The 26992-nt window shown below is 49.3% G+C and overlaps 1 protein-coding gene across 2 annotated transcripts; it reads left to right on the forward strand.

The window, feature by feature from the left end:
• Window positions 1-10164: 10164 nt before the first annotated feature.
• MTPN (myotrophin) lies at window positions 10165-26662 on the forward strand. Of its 2 annotated transcripts, none has more exons than XM_073650188.1 (4): window positions 10165-10411; window positions 14075-14188; window positions 14413-14496; window positions 24054-26662. In XM_073650188.1, the coding sequence occupies exons 1-4, from the start codon at window positions 10340-10342 to the stop codon at window positions 24138-24140; spliced, it is 357 nt and encodes a 118-aa protein (XP_073506289.1). In that variant the 5' UTR covers window positions 10165-10339; the 3' UTR covers window positions 24141-26662. The 2 variants fall into 2 exon arrangements, with proteins under 2 accessions (XP_073506289.1, XP_073506290.1); XM_073650189.1 differs by lacking the exon at window positions 10165-10411 and adding an exon at window positions 10981-11103.
• Window positions 26663-26992: the final 330 nt, after the last annotated feature.

Here is a 26992-nt window from a genome sequence, read left to right on the forward strand (position 1 = left end):
CAGTTAGCAGAGGTCCTGGAGACTGCAGACAGTTAGCAGAGTAGCAGAGATCCTGGATACTGCAGACAGATAGCAGAGGTCCTGGAGACAGCGGACAGATAGCAGAGGTCCTGGAGACCGCAGACAATTAGCAGAGGTCCCGGATACTGCGAACAGATAGCAGAGGTCCTGGAGACCGCGGACAGATAGCAGAGGTCCTGGAGACCGCAGACAGTTAGCAGAGGTCCTGGAGACCGCAGACAGTTAGCAGAGGTCCTGGAGACCGCAGACAGTTAGCAGAGGTCCCGGAGACTGCAGACAGTTAGCAGAGGTCTTGGAGACTGCAGACAGTTAGCAGAGGTCCTGGATACTGCAAACAGTTAGCAGAGGTCCTGGAGACTGCAGACAGTTAGCAGAGGTCCTGGAGACTGCAGACAGTTAGCAGAGGTCTTGGATACTGCGGACAGATAGCAGAGGTCCTGGATACAGTAGACAATTAGCAGAGGTCCTGGAGACTGCAGACAGTTAGCAGAGGTCCTGGAGAATGCAGACAGTTAGCAGAGGTCCTGGAGAATGCAGACAGTTAGCAGAGGTCCTGGAGAATGCAGACAGTTAGCAGAGGTCCTGGAGAATGCAGACAGTTAGCAGAGGTCCTGGAGAATGCAGACAGTTAGCAGAGGTCCTGGAGAATGCAGACAGTTAGCAGAGGTCCTGGAGACAGCACACAGGTAGCAGAGGTCCTGGAGACTGCAGACAGGTAGCAGAGGTCCTGGAGACCGCAGATAGGTACTAAGCAGGTCATGGTGCACAGACAAGCTAAGTCTAAATACCAATACACAGGTGTGTGTCTTGGTAGGCCTTATATAGGCCTAGGTAGATGATCATATGGGAGTCCACCAGCCTACTTGCAAAGTCTGACATGAAGAACAAGAAAGTTTAGCGGACCGGGGTGAAGGGAACAGAGCCTGGACCCAGGAAAGGTGTGTAACAAATAATAGTCTACATGCCCTGTAAGAACCCCTTCTGTATTCCCTTTAGGCTTTGTAATCTATAAATGGATTGTCCGGTCCAGCATAGCGCTCTATTTCGAAAGGATCCAGCACAATGCTGCTGATGGGCTCTTCACATGGACAGGAAGCAGTGATGACCCGTTCTTCGGTCACCTGACCTCTGAGGTCTCTGATTGGCTGCAACAGTCAGGTGACCGGATGTGCCACTGATGACTCATGTAGAGGGTAGACAACACCTTTCGGAGGGGTTGTCCGGTCACCACGTATTAATGACCTATCCTTGAATAGAAGCTGTTCTGGAATTCCCCTTGATCAAGCTGCAGCTGATTAGTGGGGGTGCTGAGTTTAAGACCCCTTCCCCCACCAATCTGATATTCCTGTGAATACATCATCAATATGTGGTGACCAAACAACCCCTTTAAAGGGACTATGTCATTAGGTTTTTTTGCTATCTCATCTGAGAGCAGTGAGATGTTGGGGCAGAGACCCTGATTCCAGTCATGTGCCACTTACTGGGTGCAGTAGTTGTGATAAACTTTACAGTGGCACAAATTAGAGGTATCGGTATACATTTGAAAGTCCTCACGGAAATAGACATACAATGTGAATAGACCCTAACATAGTGCTGACCCTAGGATACTTAGATCTCCAATATCTAGGAAATTCCCCTTTAAATTAGGATTATGGCTGTGGCTCCTGAAGCTCTGGCGTGTCCCACCTTCCAGCTCTTGGTAGGACATGCTCGTCAGCATTTCACCTGCTTTGTATTCGCACTGGGCGCCTATACGGCAGTGAAGTGTAGCCCGATCTCTTGGTGCGTCAGACCCCATTGAGCTGTGATTTTCTGGAGAGTGACTGTGCGGAAAAGTTTTCGCACAAATTGACAGATTTTCTCAATGGTTTACGGTTTATCCGAAGCAACAATCCAGCAAAAATGGATTATGCTAACGGCGGGCGAGGAGCTGCGATCACTGGGAGCCACGCTTTCAGCTCGTTCTGAGCCGCTGCCAGATGTCTGATTCACTGCAATCACTTTAATAAGGAGAGAACTAATGGCAGGATTTAGGGTCTCATTTACGGGAGGGGTGTAGGACAAATAACTGAAAATCAGCAGTAATAGCGTTGTACACATACAGCGACTGATAGCAGAAATCAATAACTTACACCATACATGGCAAACTCTGGCCCGCAGGGTGGTTTTATTTGGCCCGAGACACAAGAGTCACAACCCCTGTGTGGTGCCCATAATACAGTAAGGAGGACTATATGGGGCCCAATATACTGTATGGAGGACTATGTGGGCCCATTATACTGTATAGAGGACTATGTGAGGCCCATTATACTGTATAGAGGACTATGTGAGGCCATTATACTGTATGGAGGACTATGTGGGCCCATTATACTGTATAGAGGACTATGTGGGGCCCATTTGTCACGGGTGTGTCAGGTTTGACAAACAGTCATTCTGGATCCGGCTGTAGAAGGTCGCTGCGCTTGGCCTTGCAGACACCTTCTTGATCCTTTCTCTTGCGGATTTCAGGGGAAATATGGGACACAGTAGCTCCCCCTAACTGCATGGGTTCCTCCAACTCCATAAGTACAGGTTCACCCCCAGACCGTTCCCCCTGACAAAAAGGCGTTGCCTCGAAAAGGGGGGGCCAGGAGAATGTGGTCTCACCCACCTATCCTGAAGGCGTCTATCCATGCGTATAGCCAATGACATGGCAGCCTCAAGGACCCTGGGGTTTCGTAAACTGCCAAGGCATCTTTCAACCTTTCTGAAAGACCCTGACAAAATTGGCTTCTGAGAGCCGGGTCATTCCACTTGGTATCGGTTGCCCATCTGCGGAATTCGGAACTGTAAGTCTCCACTGACTGATTCCCCTGCTGAGGGCGACACAGCTTGGATTCAGTCAAGGAGATTCGGTCAGGATTATCATAAATGAGGGCCAGAGCCCCAAAAAAACCTTCAAACAATCGGAGGCAAGCAGAGCTCTGTGGCAAAGAGAAAGCCCAGGATTGAAGATCTCCTTGTAACAGTGAGATCACAATCCCCACTCGCTGCTCATCTCCAGAGGAGTAAAGTCGAAGCTTAAAATACAACTTACAAGCTTCTTTAAATACAAAAAACTTGTCTCTACCTCCTGAAAACCAGTCCGGGAGGGCAATTTTCGGTTCAAGCTGGACTGGCCTACCCGCAGAGTCCCCAACATTAGGAGTCTGCGGTCGCTTCAGTTGCTGCTGAACCTTTAATCGAAGGTCAGTCACCTCCAGTGATAAACTCCAAAGCTGCTCTGCCAGCACAGAAACGGGATCCATAACATAGAAAAAAAAACTGACTTTTGGGGGTTTTTTTGTGTCGTTTTTTTATTTCTGGGTTATTACGGATCCCATTTCGGTGCTGGCAGAGCAGCCTTGGAGTTTATCACTGGAGGTGACTAACCTTTGATCGTGTCATGGGTGTGTCAGGTTTGACAGACAGTCATTCTGGATCCGGCTGTAGAAGGTCGCTACGCTTGGCCTTGCAGACCTTCTTGATCCTCTCATCATCCCTCCCTGTCTAGGACCCAGCGGTGAGCTCTACCTTCTGCTGCTAATTATTACACCGTTGCTGGATCTTTAAATACAGTCAGTTTCACCAGAGAGTGGCTGGTGATAATGTCATGCTAAGTATGGGAAGAACCCAGCATACAACGAAGGGGAAAAGGGGGGAAGCCCAGCAGCTAGGGAATGGGAGAGTGGAGAACACTAAGCAGATCTAACGACACCCTGACTCCCCAATTTCCCTAAATAGGTTAAGCACCTATCGCCGAGCAGGATACCTTAGCCCTGGCTGACCCTAGAGCTAGGCCCTAGGTAGGGAGGGGGAGGCGTGAGCTCTAGTCAGCCCCACTGTAACTAAAGAACAAACAAGATAAACAAACAAAGGGATACACTTAGCTTTGAGAAGACACTAGAGAGATCATGACTACAATCCACAAAGGAACTCCAAGGAGAATCTAGTCGACTGCTAGAATTCCAGACCTGAACAGAGGAATTTACTCTATCACCAGCCACTCTCTGGAGAAACTGAGTGTATTTAAAGATCCAGCAAGGGAGTGTTAATTAGCAGCAGAAGATGGAGATCACCACAGGATCCTAGAGAGGGAGGGATGATGAAAGGATCAAGAAGGTGTCTGCAAGGCCAAGTGCAGCGACCTTCTACAGCCGGATCCAGAATGACTGTCTGTCAAACCTGACACACCCGTGACACCATCATACTGTATGGAGGACTATGTGGGGCCCATTATACTTTATGGAGGACTATGTGGGGCCATTATACTGTATGGAGGACTATGTGGGGCCATTATACTGTATGTAGAACTATGTGGAGCCATTATTCTGTATGGAGGACTATGTGACGCCATTATACTGTATGGAGGACTATGTGGGGCCATTATACTGTATGTAGAACTATGTGGAGCCATTATTCTGTATGGAGGACTATGTGAGGCTATTATACTGTATGGAGGACTATGTGGGGCCATTATACTGTATGGAGGACTATGTGAGGCCATTATACTGTATGGAGGACTATGTGGGGCCATTATACTGTATGGAGGACTATGTGGGGCCATTATACTGTATGGAGGACTATGTGGGTCCCATTACACTGTATGGAGGACTATGTGGGACCATTATACTGTATGGAGGACTATGTGGGGCCATTATACTGTATGAAGGACTATGTGGGGCCATTATACTGTATGGAGGACTATGTGGAGCCATTATTCTGCATGGAGAACTATGTGAGGCCATTATACTGTATGGAGAACTATGTGGGGCCATTATACTGTATGGAGGACTATGTGGGGCCATTATACTGTATGGAGGACTATGTGGGTTCCATTATACTGTATGGAGGACTATGTGGGGCCATTATACTGTATGGAGGACTATGTGGGGCCATTATACTGTATGGAGGACTATGTGGGTCCCATTATACTGTATGGAGGACTATGTGGGACCATTATACTGTATGGAGGACAATGTGAGGCTATTATTCTGTATGGAGGGCTATGTGGCGACATTATACTGTATGGAGGATTATGTGGAGCCATTATACTGTATGGAGGATTATGTGGAGCCATTATACTGTATGGAGGACTATGTGGGGGCCATTATACTGTATGGAGGACTATGTGAGGCCATTATACTGTATGGAGGACTATGTGGGGCCCATTATACTGTATGGAGGACTATGTGAGGCCATTATACAGTTTGAATTTGCTATCACTGACTTACACCAAGATTTAAATAGGAAATATAGTTAGACCTAGTAATGTTAAAGATAACAGGAAAGGAGTAAGGCGAGTCATGTATTTTGATGGAAATTTAAAGGGTATGTCCAGAGAATGGAAATTAGAAACATTATGTTTCCAAGGGCTCAAACTGATTATAAAAATGAAAGAACCAGATCTCAACCTAACTGCATCTCCCGTTCCAGCGCTTACCCAGCCTCCGCTAACCTCTACTTCCGGGTCCTCCGGAAAGAGCAGGAAGCAGCCACTTGGCCAATCACTGAGTGAGGCGGGCCACTACTGCCGACCACTGGAATTCCCCAAGAGGAGCGAATGAGACCAGTATCCGGCTCCTGGATGACTCCATAAGTCTAGGGTCTGTATACAAAGAAGGTGTGGTCTAGGAGTTCTGATCTACAGTCTGTATACAGGGGGTCTGGTCTAAAATCTGTATATGGGGGGTCTGGTATAGGGTCTGTATACAGAGAAGGTCTGGTCTGGGGATCTGGTCTAGAGTCTGTATAAAGGGATCTGATCTAAGATCTGTATACAGGAGGGTTCTGGTTTGCGCTCTGTGTACAAGGGGTCTGGTCTAAGATCTGTGTACAGATGGTTTGGTCTAAGGTCTGTCTGTACACAGGGGGTCTAGTGTCTGTACATAGATAAGGTCTGGGGGATCTGATGTTGGGTCTAGATGTAGGGGAGTCTTGTCTTGGGTCTGTATACAGATAAGGTCTAGTCTAGGGCCAATATACAGGATTCTGGCTAGGGGTACAGAGGAGGTCTGATCTAGGGTCAATATGTACAAAGGTCTGATCTAGGGTCAGTATATACAGAGGAGGTCTGATCTAGGGTCAGTATATACAGAGGAGGTCTGATCTAGGGTCAGTATATACAGAGGAGGTCTGATCTAGGGTCAGTATATACAGAGGAGGTCTGATCTAGGGTCAGTATATACAGAGGAGGTCTGATCTAGGGCCACTATATACAGAGGAGGTCTGATCTAGGGTCAGTATATACAGAGGAGGTCTGATCTAGGGTCAATATGTACAAAGGTCTGATCTAGGGTCAGTATATACAGAGGAGGTCTGATCTAGGTTCAGTATATACAGAGGAGGTCTGATCTAGGGCCACTATATACAGAGGTCTGATCTAGGATCAGTATGTACAAAGGAGGTCTGATCTAGGGTCAGTATGTACAGAGGAGGTCTGATCTAGGGTCAGTATGTACAGAGGAGGTCTGATCTAGGATCAGTATATACAGAGGAGGTCTGGTCTAGGGTCAGTATGTACAGAGGAGGTCTGATCTAGGGTCAGTATATACAGAGGAGGTCTGATCAAGGGTCAGTATGTACAGAGGAGGTCTGATCTAGGATCAGTATATACAGAGGAGGTCTGATCTAGGGTCAGTATATACAGAGGTGGTCTGATCTAGGGTCAGTATCTACAGAGGAGGTCTGATCTAGGGTCAGTATATACAGAGGAGGTCTGATCTAGGATCAGTATATACAGAGGTGGTCTGATCTAGGATCAGTATATACAAAGAAGGTCTGATCTAGGGTCAGTATATACAGAGGAGGTCTGATCTAGGGTCAGTACGTACAAAGGAGGTCTGATCTAGGGTCAGTATGTACAGAGGTCTGATCTAGGGTCAGTATGTACAGAGGTCTGATCTAGGGTCAGTATGTACAGAGGTCTGATCTAGGGTCAGTATGTATGGAGGTCTGATCTCTAGGGTCAGTATATACAGAGGAGGTCTGATCTAGGGTCAGTATGTACAGAGGTCTGATCTAGGGTCAGTATGTACAGAGGAGGTCTGATCTAGGGTCAGTATATACAAAGGAGGTCTGGTCTAGGGTCAATATATACAGAGGAGGTCTGATCTAGGATCAGTATGTACAGAGATCTGATCTAGGGTCAGTATATACAGAGGAGGTCTGATCTAGGGTCAGTATATACAAAGGAGGTCTGGTCTAGGGTCAATATATACAGAGGAGGTCTGATCTAGGATCAGTATGTACATAGGTCTGATCTAGGGTCAGTATGTACAGAGGTCTGATCTAGGGTCAGTATGTACAGAGGTCTGATCTAGGGTCAGTATGTACAGAGGTCTGATCTAGGGTCAGTATGTATGGAGGTCTGATCTCTAGGGTCAGTATATACAGAGGAGGTCTGATCTAGGGTCAGTATGTACAGAGGAGGTCTGATCTAGGATCAGTATATACAGAGAAGGTCTGATCTAGGGTCAGTATGTACAGAGGTGGTCTGATCTAGGGTCAGTATATACAGAGGTCTGATCTAGGGTCAGTATATACAGAAGAGGTCTGATCTAGGGTCAGTATATACAGAAGAGGTCTGATCTAGGGTCAGTATATACAGAGAAGGTCTGATCTAGGATCAGTATATATAGAGGAGGTCTGATCTAGGGTCAGTATATACAGAGGAGGTCTGATCTAGGGTCAGTATATACAGAAGAGGTCTGATCTAGGGTCAGTATATACAGAGGAGGTCTGATCTGGGGTCAGTATATACAGAGGAGGTCTGATCTAGGGTCAGTAGATACAGAGGTCTGATCTAGGGTCAGTATATACAGAGGTGGTCTGATCTAGGGTCAGTATATACAGAGGAGGTCTGATCTAGGGTCAGTATATACAGAGGAGGTCTGGAGGACCAGATGGTCTGGGTTCTGTATTAGTTCAGGGGTCTGGTCTCTGTATTAGTTCAGGTGTCTGGTCTGGGGTCTTGTCTCTATATTAGTTTAGGGGTCTGGTCTGGGGCCTGTATTAGTTTTGTGGTCTGACCTGGGGTCTCTATTAGTTTAGGGGGTCTGGTATCTGTATTAGTTTAGGGGTCTGGTCTGGGGTCTTGTCTCTATATTAGTTTAGGGGTCTGGTCTGGGGTCTGCATTAATTTAGGGGGTCTGGTGTCTGTATTAATTTAGGGGTCTGGTCCGGGGTCTGTATTAGCTTGGAAGTCTGGTCTGGGGTCTCTATTAGTTTAGGGGTCCGGTTTGGGGTCTGTATTAGTTTAGGGGTCTGGTTTGGGGTTTGTGTTAGTTTAGGGGTCTGGTCTAGGGTCTGTATTAGTTTAGGGGTATGGTCCGGGGGTCTGTATTAGTTTAGAGGGTCTGGGGTCGGTATTAGCTTAGAAGTCTGGTCTGGGATCTGTATTAGTTTAGGGGTCTGGTTTGGGGTTTGTGTTAGTTTAGGGGTCTGGTCTAGGGTCTGTATTAGTTTAGGGGTATGGTCCGGGGGTCTGTATTAGTTTAGAGGGTCTGGGGTCGGTATTAGCTTAGAAGTCTGGTCTGGGGTCTGTTTTAGTTTAGGGGTCTGGGATCTGTATTAGTTTAGGGGTCAGGTCTGGGGTCTGTATTAGTTTAGGGTTCTGGTCTGGAATCTGTATTAGTTTAGGGGTCTGGTCTGGGATCTGTATTAATTTAGGGGTCTGGTCTGGGGTCTGTATTAGTTTAGGGTTCTGGTCTGGAATCTGTATTAGTTTAGGGGTCTGGTCCGGGGTCTGTATTAGTTTAGGGGGTCTGGTCTGGGGCCTGTATTAGTTTAGGGGTCTGGTAAGGGGTCTGTATTAGTTTAGGGGTCTAGTCTGGGATCTGTATTAGTTTAGGTGTCTGGTCTAGGGTCTGTATTAGTTTTGGGGTCTTGTCTAGGGTCTGAATTAGTTTAGGGGGGGTCAGTATTAGTTCAGAGGTTTGGTCTGGGGTCTGCATTAGTTTAGGGGTCTGGTCTGGGGTCTGTATTAGTTTAGAGGTCTGGTCTGTATGAGGTTTAGGGGGTCTGGTCTGGGATCTGTATTAGTTTAGGGGTTTGGTCTGGGGTCTGTATTAGTTTAGGGGTCTGGTCTGGGGTCTGTATTAGTTTAGGGGTCTGTATTAGTTTAGGGGTCAGGTCCGGGGTCTATATTAGTTTAGGGGTCTGGTCCGGGGTCTGTATTAGTTTAGGGGTCTTGTCTGGGGTCTGTATTAGTTTAGGGTTCTGGTCTGGAATCTGTATTAGTTAAGGGGTCTGGTCCGCGGTCTGTATTAGTTTAGGGGGTCTGGTCTGGGGTCTGTATTAGTTTAGGGGTCTGGTCCGGGGTATGTATTAGTTTAGGGGTCTGGTCTAGGGTCGGTATTAGTTTTGGGGTCTGGTCTAGGGTCGGTATTAGTTTTGGGGTCTTGTCTAGGGTCTGAATTAGTTTAGGGGGGCCATTATTAGTTCAGAGGTTTGGTCTGGGGTCTGCATTAGTTTAGGGGTCTGGTCTGGGATCTGTATTATTTTAGGGGTCAGGTCCAGGGTCTATATTAGTTTAGGGTTCTGGTCTGGGGTCTGTATTAGTTTAGGGGTCTGGTCCGGGGTCTATATTAGTTTAGGGGGTCTGGTCTGTGGTCTGCATTAGTTTAGGGGTCTGGTCCGGGGTCTATATTAGTTTAGGGTTCTGGTCTGGGGTCTGTATTAGTTTTTGGGTCTTGTCTAGGGACTGAACTAGTTTAGGGGGGTCTGTATTAGTCCAGAGGTCTCGTCTGGGGTCTGTATACGTTTTGGGGCCTGGTCTGGGGTCCGTCTTAGTTTTGGGGTCTGTATTAGTTCGGGGGTCTGTATTAATTTTGGGGGGTCTGGTCCGGGGTCTGTATTTTGGGGGGTCTGGTCCTGGGTTTCGCTTCCCCCACAACTGCCCCTTCTCGCCAATAATGACGGCCACCTTCCTGTGCACACAGCAGAGATCTTGCGCATGATGGCTGACTGACGGAGTTATTTGGAGAATGACACAACTTTCCTGCATACAAGTACCGGGAAAAGCGGAATCAGCGGCACCGAGCGATCACGTGACGCCGCCGGTCCGTACAGGAAATCAGCGCCGCCCGTTGCTAGGAGACGCATTGTGGAGCTGTAGCGTCAGGCAGTCACGTGAGCCGTGCGCGGTGACGTCAGGACGCAGCGAGAGGGCGTGGCGCTCCGTGGTCCCTGTGTGAGTGGGAAGTAGATAGATAGAGGCCCCGGAGGCTGCTGCTGTCACTGCCAGGCCGCTCTCTGTCTTCTCCTCCCGCCGCAGACGCCGCCGCCCTCACCGTCCGCCATGTGCGACAAGGAGCTGATGTGGGCGCTGAAGAACGGAGACCTGGACGCCGTGAAGGAGTTTATATCCGGGGTGAGGAGCTGCGGCTGTGTATATGTATATGTGTGTATATATGGGTGGACTGTGAGAGGGCAGGCCACCCCTCCCTCCTGTCACTTGATGACACCTTTTAGGACTCCTTTTTATGGAGCTCCCCTTTAAGTTGAATCAACTTTATTTAATTCTTGAGCTGCATTAATAATTTCTTGTGCTTCAGAGCTGAACTCTCCCCTGCGCTGCTCCCACCCAGAACTTTCTGTGGTTATTTTCTGTGTGCAGACGTTACAGCAAACCCCGGGGTAAATGCTGCAGATCTCCACACTGTGGAAGCAGGAGAGTAACTGAGATTTCAGCTCTGAAGTGTGAATGCAGTTCTGAACTTGGGAATTGCAGTAATCACAGACGCCGAAGTGATGAGCAGAAGTGTCCGCGGCTTCCCTGCGGCCGGTGGGGCATGCTGGGAATTGTAGTTTCAACACCAACTAAAAAGCTGCGGACACCTGTAGAGTTCAGCTCCAGATGGCTGCAACCGACCCATCGCCTGGAGGGTAAAGGTGTCAGGAAGTGCTAGTTATGCAATTGTCCAATAAACCTCCACTATTAATAGACAGGAGCTAAAGTTCAGAGCGCAGCTCAGAAGGATTATGTGTTCACTCACCGAGGGATTCCCAGCAGCTGCGGCGTCTGTGGACGGAAATAATTATACAGCGTGAGAGATGGGAATAGTGAGTGCAGCTCTGGAGTATAATACAGGATGTAACTCAGCATCAGTAATGTAATGTATGTACACAGTGACTGCACCAGCAGAATAGTGAGCGCAGCTCTGGAGTATAATACAGGATGTAACTCAGGATCAGTAATGTAATGTATGTACACAGTGACTGCACCAGCAGAATAGTGAGTGCAGCTCTAGGGTATAATACAGGGTGCTATTCTTGTGTTAATGGTGTTTGCTCAGTCCCCGCTGTCGCTTCCTCGCTGCTCGTTACATGGTGTCGGTGAGTAGACGGAGCTGTGAAGCAGCTGGCGGTGTAGGGCCGTCTGTTACCTATGGACTTGCTGATCGCTGGGACCCCAATGATTGGGGCTCTGCAGCCTCGTCTTGAATGTGGCAGACATGTGCAGGCTCTGGATGCGGAGCGCCTCCGGTCTCAGTGCAGTCATATGATGAATCCTGCGCGGTCATTGCTGTCTGTGACCTGATCAGTAGTAATTCGGCTATTCCTGGAGGTGGCGAAAAATAAAATTGTGCCTGTGATGATGGAGGACGACGTTCATCCTCCTGTTACTGTCGAGTCTTAAAATGATGAAGATCATTAATAAGTCAATGAAGTGTATAGCCCCTTTTAAAGGGTTCTCCTCACGGTGCGCCCCTGTGATCAGCGCACACTGTCTGTCGGCGCGCGGTTCTTATTCACTGACGGCAAACAGAGATCTTGACCTGTCTGGAATTGTCACGTAACGTAAACTGCAGAGCCATATTCTTGCAGATAGGGGGCGCTGGCGGGATGCTTCCATCAGGGAGTTGTTGGACCTTGAACATTTTGCAGGAGCAGATAACGGATCTCTGTAGTCGTCACGTCAGGGATCTGTGTGAACATATCCAGACATGAGTGGGGGAATCGATAGAGAATAGCGGGCGCAGGGCTGTGGCTACAGAGGACGGGGCGAGGGGCAAGCCTCCCCTCCCTGTCAGCCTTCTCTGGTAGTTGTGCACATGAACCCGGGAGCTCAGGATGATCGGCATCTGCAGTGTTTGGTGACCTTGTGCATCTCCGGTGATCCCCCGGAGGCCGCACCTGTCCTGCACAGTAGTGAATCCCCCCCGGCAATGTTCCCACGATGGCTATCGGTCGGGCCGTCACTCACTGCTCCCCCTAGATGTGAGGCAGGTGCAGGACGCCCAGTTTATGCCACTTTCTAGAATTTTTGTACATAATTTTCCCCGTGGTGTTTTGTGCCAGTCACTGTGCAGCGGGAGAGGAGTGACCTGACATTGTGGGGGACAGTGACCTGTCTGCTGGTGAGGTGAGAGATCACAGACCCAAGAGTTAGGTTCTCCAGCAGCACAGAGTATTTCAGGAGAGGCGTGAGCTGGCTTTGCAGGAAGCGGTGACACATTGTGTATCTTAGATACTCGGTTGTGTACTCACCTTGGTCACCGCTTGTTCTGGCGGGGTGGGAGCGCTGGGCTTTGTGGTGCTTCAGAAACTTGCTCTCCCTTTCGCCTTTAGAGTCTCAGGGTCGGGGCTCCTCTTGCTGTGCAGGTGAATATGAGCTGTTGTTCCTTGTTATCAGCCATTGTAGTTTGTGGTGATTACAGCTGATCCTAGAGCTGCACGCCGCTGTCCTGCGAATGGCAAATAGATCGGCAGCAATCCTCAGAGCGAGGGTCCCCCTAGCCCGTGTGGTGGGGCTGCTATTTTATGGCCAGTAATAAATGGGGAGGTGGTCATTCCATCTGTGCTACTCATTCCATTCACTTCTATGGGAGAAGACGGGGTGCTGTAGAGGGGCAATGACTGGGAAGGGGTCGTCGTAGAAGGGAATGACTGGGGTGGGGGCGCCGTGGGAGGGCAATGACTGGGGGAGGGGGGGTCGCCCTAGAGGGGCCATGACTGGGTGAGGAGGGGTCGCCGCCGCCCTAGAGGGGCCATGACTGGGTGAGGAGGGGTCGCCGCCGCCCTAGAGGGGCCATGACTGGGTGAGGAGGGGTCGCCGCCGCCCTAGAGGGGCCATGACTGGGTGAGGAGGGGTCGCCGCCGCCCTAGAGGGGCCATGACTGGGTGAGGAGGGGTCGCCGCCGCCCTAGAGGGGCCATGACTGGGTGAGGAGGGGTCGCCGCCGCCCTAGAGGGGCCATGACTGGGGGAGGAGGGGTCGCCGCCGCCCTAGAGGGGCCATGACTGGGGGAGGAGGGGTCGCCGCCGCCCTAGAGGGGCCATGACTGGGGGAGGAGGGGTCGCCGCCGCCCTAGAGGGGCCATGACTGGGGGAGGAGGGGTCGCCGCCGCCCTAGAGGGGCCATGACTGGGGGAGGAGGGGTCGCCGCCGCCCTAGAGGGGCCATGACTGGGGGAGGAGGGGGGGTCGCCCTAGAGGGGCCATGACTGGGGGAGGGGGGGTTCGCCGCCCTAGAGGGGCCATGACTGGGTGAGGGGGGGGGGTCGCTGCCCTAGAGGGGCCATGACTGGGGGGGGTTGCCGTAGAGGGTCAATGACTGGGGGCGCCGGGTGCCGCAGAAGGGAAAGGACGGGTACGCCAGGGCCGTCTGCCCCTCACTCTGTATAGGAATGTGACGGCAGCTGAGGAGCAGTGACCGCGCAGAGCAGGCGAGCTCGTCCTCCGCACTGACAGCCGCTGCGTTATTCTCCCGTCGCCTCCGCTGCGCTGGTTGCGTCACCGCCTGAATGGGAAATTGATTGCAGCATCTCTTATGACATAACAGAAGTTATGCAGCGTCGCTGTTTTTTTAGGAAAGCAACATGCAATAAATAAACGGCGTTTTCCTCGAATCGCTGAATATCCCATTATTTGTCATATTTATTGAAAAAAACTCACCTGATAAAACAATGGCTGGCAGTAGCCACCACTAGGGGGAGCTTACTGTAGACAAGTGGCCTTTATTCAATGCTGAACTTTATTTATAGGGGGCTACAATGATGGTTTCCATTTATAAATATATATTTTTTTGGACAGGGTGTGGACGTCAACCGGACGCTGGAGGGAGGACGAAAGCCTCTACATTACGCCGCAGACTGCGGGCAGGACGAGATCCTGGAATATCTCTTGGCAAAAGGAGCTGATATTAATGTAGGTTTCACTGGCGTAGTATAAAGATGGCGAAGCTGCCGTACAGCAACATTAGGAAAAAGTTTGGGGGGGTAAAGAAAGTTCTAAATTCTTTAATGGGAGCACCGTACCGGTAAACTTCTGTCTGCCTACAGCCACCACTAGGGGGAGCCTTAGCCGTCTACTGGACACTTTTTTAATATGTGTGACCTTCACAAAGATGATGGGTGGTTCTTGTTTTTTAGGCTGCAGATAAACATGGCATCACCCCTCTTCTGTCCGCCTGTTACGAGGGTCACTTCAAAACTGTCAAGCTGCTTCTGGAAAGGGTGAGCACCTCTACGATACTATGGCTGCCAGGAAAAATACATCCAGACGGGGTGCTGTGGAGGCGAGACATCCCCTTTTAAGTTGGAAAACTTAAAAAAATTTAAAGGGAGTTGTCCCAGCATTAAATTGTATAGATTGTAAATTCTGTTTAAAAAGTTGAAGAAAAAGTCAACATTTTCTTAGCATGACACCATCTGGTAGTTGGGCAACCAATAAAAATGGCTTTCTGCCTGCTGGTCAGCACAGGAGCGCTCTGCAGTATCATGGCATTATAGCTGAGGAGACGCATTCTCCAGAGGGAGGAGGAGACTGATTCTGTGAGCTGCCAGAGGAAGGAGGAGACTGATTCTGTGAGCTGCCAGAGGAAGGAGGAGACTGATTCTGTGAGCTGCCAGAGGAAGGAGGAGACTGATTCTGTGAGCTGCCAGAGGAAGGAGGAGACTGATTCTGTGAGCTGCCAGAGGAAGGAGGAGGGGACTGGGTCTGTGAGCTGCCAGAGGAAGGAGGAGGGGACTGGGTCTGTGAGCTGCCGCCGGGGAGGAAGAGACTGGGTCTGTGAGCTGCCGCCGGGGAGGAGGGGACTGGGGCTGTGTGAGCTGCCGCCGGGGAGGAGGGGACTGGGGCTGTGTGAGCTGCCGCCGGGGAGGAGGGGACTGGGGCTGTGTGAGCTGCCGCCGGGGAGGAGGGGACTGGGGCTGTGTGAGCTGCCGCCGGGGAGGAGGGGACTGGGGCTGTGTGAGCTGCCGCCGGGGAGGAGGGGACTGGGGCTGTGTGAGCTGCCGCCGGGGAGGAGGGGACTGGGGCTGTGTGAGCTGCCGCCGGGGAGGAGGGGACTGGGGCTGTGTGAGCTGCCGCCGGGGAGGAGGGGACTGGGGCTGTGTGAGCTGCCGCCGGGGAGGAGGGGACTGGGGCTGTGTGAGCTGCCGCCGGGGAGGAGGGGACTGGGGCTGTGTGAGCTGCCGCCGGGGAGGAGGGGACTGGGGCTGTGTGAGCTGCCGCCGGGGAGGAGGGGACTGGGGCTGTGTGAGCTGCCGCCGGGGAGGAGGGGACTGGGGCTGTGTGAGCTGCCGCCGGGGAGGAGGGGACTACTGATCTTTCAGCCCCTCTTCTGTTCTTGTATCTCTCCCCCGGACATTACATTGATCCCAGGCTGACACTGGTGCCGTTTCCACCTCGGCCCTTTCCGCCTCATCTTGTCGCAAGCGGTTTTTGACTCCTCTGTCAAATCCATTTCTTCCTCATCTTCTCCGTCCAACCGGAGAGCTCGCATAGGAGGCGAGAAAAGCGGAGTTAATCTGCGCCCCGTGCTGCAACTCCTTACATAGGGCACGTTCATTATTTTTAATATTTATTAGTTAAAAAAAGATTAAAACGTTCCTGGAAGTGATTTTTCTGCGGCCGCAGCGTTAGAGAATTAATTTATTCTGCCATAAATGACTCATTATATCAGATGATTCCCGTCTAATAGATTTAATAAGGTCATTCCTGTGGCCGCGCTGATGAAAACGGAAAGGCAATGCTTTCCTGATAGAATATGCGCTGGTGTTTTTTTTTTTTTTTTTTTTTGGGGGGGGTGGGTGGAGTTTGTAGTAAGTCGAAAGTCTTTGATGCGGGCTCAGGAACTGAACACGCATCTTTCCCAGCAGATGGCTGTAATTCGGCCATCATCTGCCTTCATTTGCAGCTGTTAACCTGTAAAATACCACTGTCCATCTCTGACGGCAGCATTTACAGCGTGCTGGCAGGGGGGCGCCTCAGTCAGAGGTTGCCAAGACTGTTGTGGGTCTGCCGTAGACACCCGTGCCTGTCATGACTGTTTTTCTGTGGGCACCATTTTCTGGCTGGCATTCATAGGAGACCGTGATTTTTGCTACATACAGCAATACTGTGGCATTATACCGTATGGAGGGCTGTGTGGGGCCCGTTATACCTTTATGGAGGACTGTGTGGGGCCCGTTATACCTTTATGGAGGACTGTGTGGGGCCCGTTATACCTTTATGGAGCCCATTATACTGTATGGAGGACTGTGTGGAGGGGCCCTTTATACCGTAGGGGGGGCTTTATGGTGGGGCCCGTTATACCTTTATGGAGGACTGTGTGGGGCCCGTTATACCTTTATGGAGGACTGTGTGGGGCCCGTTATACCTTTATGGAGCCCATTATACTGTATGGAGGACTGTGTGGAGGGGCCCTTTATACCGTAGGGGGGGCTTTATGGTGGGGCCCGTTATACCTGTATGGAGGACTGTGTGGGGCCCGTTATACCTGTATGGAGGACTGTGTGGGGCCCGTTATACCTGTATGGAGGACTGTGTGGGGCCCGTTATACCGTATGGAGCCCATTATACTGTATGGAGGACTGTGTGGAGGGGCCCTTTATACCGTAGGGGGGGCTTTATACCGTAGGGGGGGCTTTATGGAGGGGCCCATTATACCGTAGGGGGGGCCTTTATGGAGGGGCCCATTATACCGTAGGGGGGGGGGCTTTATGGAGGGGCCCATTATACCGTAGGGGAGGGGGGGGCTTTATGGAGGGGCCCATTATACCGTAGGGGAGGGGGGGGCTTTATGGAGGGGCCCATTATACCGTAGGGGAGGGGGGGGCTTTATGGAGGGGCCCATTATACCGTAGGGGGGGGCGGCGTTATGGAGGGGCCCATTATACCGTAGGGGGGGGGGGCGGCGTTATGGAGGGGCCCATTATACCGTAGGGGGGGGGGGGGCGGCGTTATGGAGGGGCCCATTATACCGTAGGGGGGGGGGGCGGCGTTATGGAGGGGCCCATTATACCGTAGGGGGGGGGGGGGCGGCGCTATGGAGGGGCCCATTATACCGTAGGGGGGGGGGGCGGCGTTATGGAGGGGCCCATTATACCGTAGGGGGGGGGGCGGCGTTATGGAGGGGCCATTATACCGTAGGGGGGGGGGGCGGCGTTATGGAGGGGCCATTATACCGTAGGGGGGGGGGGCGTTATGGAGGGGCCCATTATACCGTAGGGGGGGGGGGCGTTATGGAGGGGCCCATTATACCGTAGGGGGGGGGGTCGTTATGGAGGGGCCCATTATACCGTAGGGGGGGGGGGGCGTTATGGAGGGGCCCATTATACCGTAGGGGGGGGGGGGGGGGGGGGCAGGCGTTATGGAGGGGCCCATTATACCGTAGGGGGGGGGGGGGGCAGGCGTTATGGAGGGGCCCATTATACCGTAGGGGGGGGCAGGCGTTATGGAGGGGCCCATTATACCGTGGGGGGGGGGGGGCGTTATGGAGGGGCCCATTATACCGTAGGGGGGGGGGCGGGCGTTATGGAGGGGCCCATTATACCGTAGGGGGGGGGCGGGCGTTATGGAGGGGCCCATTATACCGTAGGGGGGGGGGCGGGCGTTATGGAGGGGCCCATTATACCGTAGGGGGGGGGCGGGCGTTATGGAGGGGCCCATTATACCGTAGGGGGGGGGCGGGCGTTATGGAGGGGCCCATTATACCGTAGGGGGGGGGCATTATGGAGGGGCCCATTATACCGTAGGGGGGCGTTATGGAGGGGCCCATTATACCGTGGGGGGGGGCTTTATGGAGGGGCCCATTATACCTTGGGGGGGGGGGATTACAGTTGGGGCATCATACTGTGATGGCGTCACCATACTTTGCCGGGGGTGTGGCTGCCTCCACTCCCCATTCTTGCAGAGTATTTCGGCTCTCTATGATTGTGGGGGTCCCAGCAGTCAGACCGCCAGCGATCAGCCATTATCAGTTGGGACATCCGTGTAAGTGCCCCAGCAGACCCTATGTGTGTGTCCTGCACCTCCCGGCAGGTGGGGGGGGCTGCAACGTGATCGTCGCCCCTCGCTTCCATTTGGTAAGGGGGCGGATTGCAGACAGTGCTGAAGAAAACCATTAACTATTTTTGGCAAATCCTCTTCGCCCTCGGAGTTGAGATGCGCGACCTTCCTGTTCTCATTAGAATCATTCCTGTTATTTTATTATTATTTTTTGCCTGATTTTCCCTGGTGACCACTTCTGTTCTCTTGCTCCGCTCTTCAGTATCCGCGTCTCCTCCTCTGCATTCTCCGTACGCCGCACGCTTCCAAAAACCTAATTAAATGTTTACTTGGCGCATAACCGCGCCGTCGGGCCGTGTGTGTGTGTGTGTGTGTGTGTGTGTGTGTTTTTATTATTTTTTGTTCTGAGCGGCCCAGTGGAGCACGACATGACCCTTCTTCTAATTCTCTGTGCTGCTTTGTAACCTACAAGTGATAATGCGCCCGGGGTGCCAGCGTCCTCCGCCCGTTATCTCGCTGCCGCCGCACCGCTATGTCTTTTTTTTTTTTTTTTTTTTCCATTTCCAAACGGCTCTGCTGGAATTAGTGGCTTAGCATATTTCGAGGATCTTACCGTACGCCGCCTGGCATCTGTCCTTCAGATTGTCTCCTTTTATGCTTGGATAAAAGCGGCGAGGAGGGGGACGCTGCATAAGACGGGCGTCCTGCTTTTGTGAATACTTCTCGGATTAGGGCCCCTCACCCTGGTGAGATCGCAGCAACGAGCGATTAAATATATATTTTTCACGCTGCTCTTTTTAACATTATTCATCCTGAGCCTCCTGGTTCACGAATGCCATGTCCAGATCTATTCAGCTCTGATATTCTATGCCGATTGGATTTTCTAGCACTGAGGGGCTTTTTTTAATATCTTCACAGGCGACAAGTGTTGCTTAAAGGAATTGTCACGTGACTAAAATATTTTATTTTTTCTTACCTGGTGTAAATGCCGCTGTTCTGAATCCGGCGATGTTTTTCTTTTCTTCCTGCGCCTCTCCGTTCCTGAGATATGGCACAGTCTTCTCTGTATTTAAATTTTAAACCTTTTAAGCCAAGTAGGCGTGGTCTTAAAGATGAACATTCCCACTTGGCTAAGATGATTAGATTTATATACAGGGAAGAAGGGGCGATATCTCAGGAATGGAGAGGCGTAGAAACAAAAGGAAAACATCGCCGGATTCAGGAGAACAGCAGCACTTACACCAGGGGAAAAAATTAAATATTCATGAATATTTATCAGGTCCTCTTTTAAAGGGGATGTCCAGGACTAGGATATCGATGGCCTATCATTTCGTTGGGGTTCCAACGTCCAGCACTCCAATCGATTGCTGCCCCCTCCACCTGAAATACACAAGTATGAAGCTCTGAAACAGCTCCCCTTACCATGTAGTGGCTATTCTTCGTACTGCAGTTCAGATCATATTCACTGCAGTACCTGAGAACGGCCACTACATAGTATATGGAGCTGAAAACAGCTGATAAAATGGGGCGTCCTAGGATCCCTTCTTAAAGGGCTGGTCCAGAATTAGAAAATCATGGATGCTTTCTTTCAGAAACAGCGCCACACCTGTCCATAGGTCATGTCTAGTATTGCAGATCAGTCTTATTAAAGCCATTAGTCCACCTCCTGAAATCCAATATTTTTCTATTTTCTTGGGGCCTCCCAAAATGGGTGAGAAAAAAAAGTGAAGCGGGCCACAGCTCCTACGCAGATCCATGCGTTTCCACTATAACAGAACTAACCCTGTGTTGTATTGTTTCGGGAAGGATAGCGGGATCAGGCAGATCTATTCCAACAGAGCTTTGGAAGAAGGTTTATTCTCGATTCCTTGTGATCGGCCAGTAAGAGGTTACCGCCGGATGAAGCCTCTCGCAGAGGTCGTTACATTAGCCCCCATTTATTTCGGTAGCACATTACAAACGACGTGTCTGGCGGCGGAGATGCTGCAGGCGACGATAAGATCACAGCACGCGGGAAACCGTTCATCTTTCCAGGAAGGCGGTAGCGGATGGACCGCCGGCCGGAGGGGGGGGGACTAGCATCCTACGCACGTTCCATGGAAAGCGTCTGATTGGCAGATCTCACTTTGTACTGTCGCAGATGATGAAGGTTGACGCTCGTAGAGCTGCAGCCTAGCAGATAAGGAGAGGACGGCACAGAGCGGGAACGTGAGGCAAATCCTAATGTCCGTCATCGGTACGTGACAAGTGCTCACAATGGAAGGTGATCGGATTCTTCCAGGACTGGTAGATGAACCCTATTTCGAGAGGATCTGATGTCTTCTCCAACGATCGGGCAGATGAAACTTGATGAGTCAATGCCGGAGAAGTCTTGTCCCCCTCAATTGGGCGTTCATGAGTATGAAAGCGATGGCTGCAGGTCAAGCGACCCTCGAGTATCTACGGGCATCTCTTGGCAAGCTACGGTGAAGCCGGCGTATTACCGTGACCTCCTTTGGAGAAACTAGTGATGTTGGTTGACCTGGTGGAGGCCAGAGGACCACTCTTCTGACCACAGACTTGGCGCCCAAAGGACACCACCCTTGGAAACTGTACAATCCTACTGTAACTCGAGGGCAGCCAAAAGTGTGATGCCAACACAGGCGGAGGGTCTGTGGACAGCCAGGCAATGCCCCCTAGGACCAGTGGTGGTCCAATAAATGGATGACATGGAGATGTATTTGTCGGAAGCGCTGATGTTTTGGCGGGCGGCGAGGTGGCAGGTCTTGTTTACGGAGGAGCAGCGATGTGATTGACGTCCGTGTAGCCCCCCCAGAATAAAGTAATGAAGAGCAAGAAATAATTAACGTCTTTCATCTCGGGTGGCGTTCAGGACGCGGCGCTGTCAATCTTACTCCGGCTTGTCTGTAGTTTTATCACCAATGTCCTTCAAATGTAGCGCGATCCTGCTCCGCTCGTTTTTCTTCTTCATTCAAAGACTCTTATTTTTTTGTAATTAGTTGGCAGTCGAATCCTTTCCAGATATTCCCCGAGTCAATCCCCCCCACCCCCTCCATCCCTTTATGAAGATCAAGATGAGGAGGCTAGAAATCTGGCTCAGATCTTGAAAAGGGCCCTTAAGCCCGGCTCAGCTGATCAGACCGGGAGCGAGGAGGAAAGGGATAAACACCAAGAAAGTTGTGTTTTTTGTTTTTAATTTTATTGATCCGCCTTGTGGCAGCCATAAACTTTCCGACATGAATGTTCTGATATCACTGAATCGCTTCCAGACGGCTTTCTTTTTCCTGTCGCTATCGGGCTGTTGTGAGCCTGTCATCTCTGTCCCTCCTGGGTCCTCACCCTGCCTGTGACATGCGACGTGCTGCTGCACAGTGCACTGCCTCTCCTGTGCCCGGGCCTACACATGTCTCTATAGCATCCAGCCCTCGGTGAGGAGTGACCTAATGAACCATCGCTTCTGGTAGATGGAGACAGACCACTTCTTACTATGTAATTTCCTGTTAAAGCTTGGACTTGACAAATTCTCCATACCCTGGGCATTCTAGGGAGGAGCTGGGGGCGGAGATGTGGGCATTCTGGGGGCGGAGATGTGGGCATTCTGGGGGCGGAGATGTGGGCATTCTGGGGGCGGAGATGTGGGCATTCTGGGGGCGGAGATGTGGGCATTCTGGGGGCGGAGATGTGGGCATTCTGGGGGCGGAGATGTGGGCATTCTGGGGGCGGAGATGTGGGCATTCTGGGGGCGGAGATGTGGGCATTCTGGGGAGGTGCTGGGGTGGAGATGCGGGCATTCTGGGGGTGGAGACGCGGGCATTCTGGGGAGGAGCTGGGGGTGGAGACGCGGGCATTCTGGGGAGGAGCTGGGGGCGGAGACGCGGGCATTCTAGTTCTCCATAGAAGTCTATAAGCACCAACTGTCATCTATCTCATTAATGGGAAAATTTGTATTCACTGAAGACACATTTTACTCATGAACTGAGCATTTTGAGAATTAAAGATCAGCTCAGGAGATCGAAACAGATTTCTCTGATTAAGATATATTACAAAGTTTCTTATTTTCATGTGTAATATCGATTTATGAAAAAAAAAGTTTAAAATGACGTTTACTCTTTAAACAGTAGTAGCGGAGCTAGCTCTGATAGGCACATTTGTCTACAACAGCAGCTATGTGGTGGGTATGGTGAGGGTCCAACTCCTGAGCCGCCTTCCTTCGTGGGCACCTGACTCAGGGGTTAAGACTTGAAAATGATGGTCCAGATGAGGCCCAATGTCAGTCTGCTGCCGTAAAGCAATAATGAAGGAGAGAAACTCCCACTTGTTGGACCGGATTTATTCTACCCATAACACGTTCCTTTTATTTTTTTTTTACTAATGAGAGACCGGATCGTACGGAGCAGAAATTCACATTCCTGTTTTATTACATCCTAGAGCCGACATTAGATCTACGAGCGCAATCCAACCCCTCTGAGGTCTGCGAACCGATAAACACACAACCCCACCGCAAAACCAATTTCCCGCCGCAGTGTAAAGTGCTGCCGAAACTAATTACTGTTCTTTTTTAAAAGCAATAAAGCTCCCCGGCGCAGACACCAGAAAATAGCGACGGCATTAACCACCGTTTTTATTTAACTTTTTTTTTATTATTTTTTTCCCCTGTCTTGTGCTTGAAGATATTTCCTGTAACTCATAAAAAAACCGAATATGTGGCTTAATTTACAATTATTGTTTACAGAGTCCGGATCGCAGTACAAATCCCAGCTCGTACTACGGTTTTATTTTTTAGCCTTTTCTTTGTTTTTCTCGCATTTGCTATGAAGGGGTCTGATATTAAATGTTACTTAAAGAAAATACCACAATTATTAAAAATACATATATATTTTTTTAAAAGATTTAACCTCTTCCTTATGTTGATATAAGAATACATGAACTTGGCCCGTTCCTTACCCGGCAGGTGCCAGCTGTGTTATACTGCCAGGAAGCTACCAACAAGATCGCTGGTTCAAGTCCCCAATGGGGACTTAAAAAATACAATAAAAAATATAACATAATAATAATAATAAAAATATTTTTTATAAAATAAGCATATGATGTCCATAAAACAAAACCCCCAAAACAGTTGTAAATAGTAAAAAAAAAAATAAAACTGTCACCCATTTTTTTATTTTTTTACTATTTCACACAATTTTATTTTTTTATTTTTAGTGCAATTATATGGTAAAATGAAACCACTCGTCATGTTTAAAAAAAAAAAAAAAAAAAGCCGTGTGACGGAATAATAAAGTTATATCTCTTGGAATAAGAGGAAAAAAATAGAATAAAATGAAAAAGCTAAAATGGGGAACATTTAACCGGCCATGAATGTGTTAAAGGGACGGTGAAATTACAGTCCCTTTAATGACAGCTAGCTGTTTAGATCACATCAGCCAGTCATTTCTTAGCAAGTTGAACCAGTAGATTAGGGTCTCAAAGTTGGGATCCGCTGTGGTTGTGGTTGTCGCTGCTGCTGCTGTGGTTGTCGCTGCTGCTGCTGTGGTTGTCGCTGCTGCTGCTGTGGTTGTCGCTGCTGCTGCTGTGGTTGTCGCTGCTGCTGCTGTGGTTGTCGCTGCTGCTGCTGTGGTTGTCGCTGCTGCTGCTGTGGTTGTCGCTGCTTGTTGTTTTGTTTTTTTTTGTTTGTTTTTTTTATATACTTTTTTTGCACTCCTCATTTTTACAAGCCTGAACCCATCCTCCTCGCTCGCCTGTCATCTTCACTTACTGTTTTTTTCTTCTCTTCCGACAGGGAGCTGACAAGAACGTAAAAGGACCTGACGGACTGAGTGCCTTGGAATCCACAGACAACCAGTCTATTAAGGACCTGCTTCATTGATGGGACTGGAGCTTGTCTGCAACATTTGCCTCTCACTGCTGTCTTATTTTTATTTTATTTTTTTTTTCCTAATTTTCTGTTTGTTTTTTTTCTGCCATCTTTTAAATCCAAGGACCCAAAGTTAACGACCGAGAGATCGTCAGCCGTCTCCGTGCCACCAAATACCCGAGCGCTAGGTTATGTTTTTCGAAGATCAGCGAATGTACCGCTGTCACGAGAGCGGCGCGTCGCCTGGGGTGTTAGACCTAGGAACGATCCCAAATTCCCCATCTGTAGGGATTATTGCTCGGGGGAAGTTCACCCTGGGATTAACACTTGTTCTATATTGTTCAATAAAACGTTTCATCCCACGCGGGTCAATAAGGTTTTTGTATCGTATAGATGAAATCCTGACCCAAATCCGTGAACCGCGCTCCATGCCGCAGAGCGGGCAAAATCCAAAAATGCACTTAAAGGAATAGTCCTTTTTTGTCAGCATAAAATCCACAGACTTTGCGAGTATTTCAGCTTTCCTGTCTGTACAGATTTTGACCTTTTTTTTTTTGTGCTGCAGTCACATCCACACTTTACAATTTTTTTTATTTATTTTTTTCTAGGCATGGATGGTTTAAAATTGGAGGTATATTCACTTGTCTGCTCTGATTAGCAGTTGCCAAGACCGTTTTCTCCGATAACACACTCTTTTAGTCATTTGAACGCTGCAGGGAATCACAGGCTGCAGCGGTCCTGGTAACGTTCAAACAGAGCAGACCTATTCGAGAGATGTATCTGCTTTGAGGATGATGTTTTAAAGGCTAACTATGCCTCCATTTGAGTTTAAAATATTGATGCCTTGGGGGAAAGAAAAAAAAAAAAAGTTTTGGTATCGGACAACCCCTTTAAGATCTCTGCAGAATGAAGAAGGGTATCTGCCAAGTAAAATAATGGTCAAAAATGGAGTTTTCCTTTAAGCAGTTTCTTATACGCTACAGTTGGTGGGAATTTTTTTTTTTTATTATTATTTTTCTTTCTTTGCTTCCACCGACTTATTCTGTGCATTAAAACCTGCTTGTTAGCTGCTTTTTATAGTGTATTTTTGTATCTGTGATTTGGAGGGACTGCATCAGCATTAGGACTGTAGTAACGGAGACATGACACATGTAACGCTTCTGTACGCTTGACCATTTTTACTTTATTTTTTTTGCCCCCTTATTCTTAAAATTCATGGAATGTACCATTTTTTTTAAATTTATTTTCAGAACTGCTAAATCCACTCCATTTTAGCTAACCAGTTCCTATTCTTAGCAGTTTCAACTACAATTCCCAGCATGCCCTGCCTTCTTTGAATGATTAAAGTAAACTGGTGCAGGCGGATTAGGGACAAAATTATTTGACGTAACTGGACCACTTTAGGAGCAGGTTTAAAAAGTAGAGTGCGCCGATCCTCTGATTCACACGTCGGTAGAGCGAGAGATCCTCTCTGCCACCCGTGCACATTAAGATGGCAGGGGAGTAGTCTGCTTATGTGTCAAAGGGAGAGTGCAGGTAGAACGACAAGGAATTTTTCAGATCGGTGCTCATAAATCAAAAGACAGGGTAAAGGCTCACTAAACCTACAGCCTGCAGCAGAAACATTATGCAGTGAATCAAGACAGAAGAAAATCCTGACACAATACTGTAGTTTTTGTATTGTAATGCAAAAATGAAGAAGAAAAAAAATGAGTCTGCTGGGATTGTCTACAGCTTATTAAATGCTGTGCTGCAGGATGTAGACTTAGTGGGCCTTTACTTTTTTTTTTTTTTATTAATATTCTCCACACTCTCCCTTTTCTTATTAAAGTGGTCACATGTCCATCTTTTGCCTGCTTACAATTGTAACACTCTCATCGCTTTTTATTTTTTGATTCTGCTGCAAAACGTTATCGGAACCAGTGACGTCTCTGCCTCCTTTCCACTGAAGCACTTTTTATGATCCGTTAACGGTGGGCAGCATTGACGGATTGTGTCTTGACTTTGTGCAGGTTTCCCTAAAGCCAGCAACTTTTTAGACCATTCCCATCACTCGGAAGACAGCTTGCACTAACTTCCTGTAGCTCCAGGACTTCGGCTGCTAAAATACCTCCCAGCGAATGACACCTGGCACTTTTCTATGCGATGTCCGATGTTCATTGGATGTTGATTATAAGTGATGAATGTATTATGTGCATGGGGCCCCCTCAAGGATGCATGGGGCCCGTCATCATTGTGACCCCGGCACCCAGGGTCATTCATATCCGAGGCCTTAGAAGTCAAACCCCCGAGGAAAAAGCTTCATAGTAAGAGACTGGATTCAAGAGTTGCATCTTCTTTTTTGACCCCTTTTTGCTTTGCTTGCTTTAAGTCGATAACTTTGTTTTCTTTCCTAAACCCCCCCCCCAATCTCACTAATAACATCATTTCTTCTGTCTCTACACTTTATTTCTATTCTGTTTTGTTAAACTTTTACTTTTCATCTGGAAGTTCACTCCAAAGGAAAAAAAGTACAATAAATATTAATAACTCTTTGTGGTGGTCATGTCAGTAAAATGATGTCTTAATTTATAAGGAGGGGTTTAAAAAAAATATTAAAGGGGCTTAAAGATTGAAGAACTATCCTCATTGGGGTTCCGACACGGGACATTTCTACGGAAATGGAGCCGAGCACTGTTCACTGAGTAGTGGCCATTCCCTGGTACTGCAGCTCAGCTCCTTTTTGAAGTGAATTGGCGCCGCAGTACCTGTAAATGGCCACTATGTAGTGGTCTGCTCCATTCAGTTTACAGCTGGCCGTAGCTTAAAACAGCTGCTTGATAGGGGTGTTGGACCCCACTGATCTGTCCTTGATGCTCTCTTCA

Source organism: Phyllobates terribilis, unplaced genomic scaffold (assembly GCF_046119375.1).
Source record: "Phyllobates terribilis strain yellow unplaced genomic scaffold, ASM4611937v1 Scaffold_10__3_contigs__length_209671492, whole genome shotgun sequence".
Taxonomy (NCBI): Eukaryota; Metazoa; Chordata; class Amphibia; order Anura; family Dendrobatidae; genus Phyllobates; species Phyllobates terribilis.

Bases quoted from the DNA above. Each gene is read 5' to 3' on its own strand.
- MTPN (XM_073650188.1), top strand. From the start codon at position 10,340: ATGTGCGACAAGGAGCTGATGTGGGCGCTGAAGAACGGAGACCTGGAC. The intron at 10,412-14,074 runs GTGAGGAGCTGC...TTTTTTGGACAG, and splicing joins TGAAGGAGTTTATATCCGGG to GGTGTGGACGTCAACCGGAC. The intron at 14,497-24,053 runs GTGAGCACCTCT...CTCTTCCGACAG, and splicing joins TCAAGCTGCTTCTGGAAAGG to GGAGCTGACAAGAACGTAAA.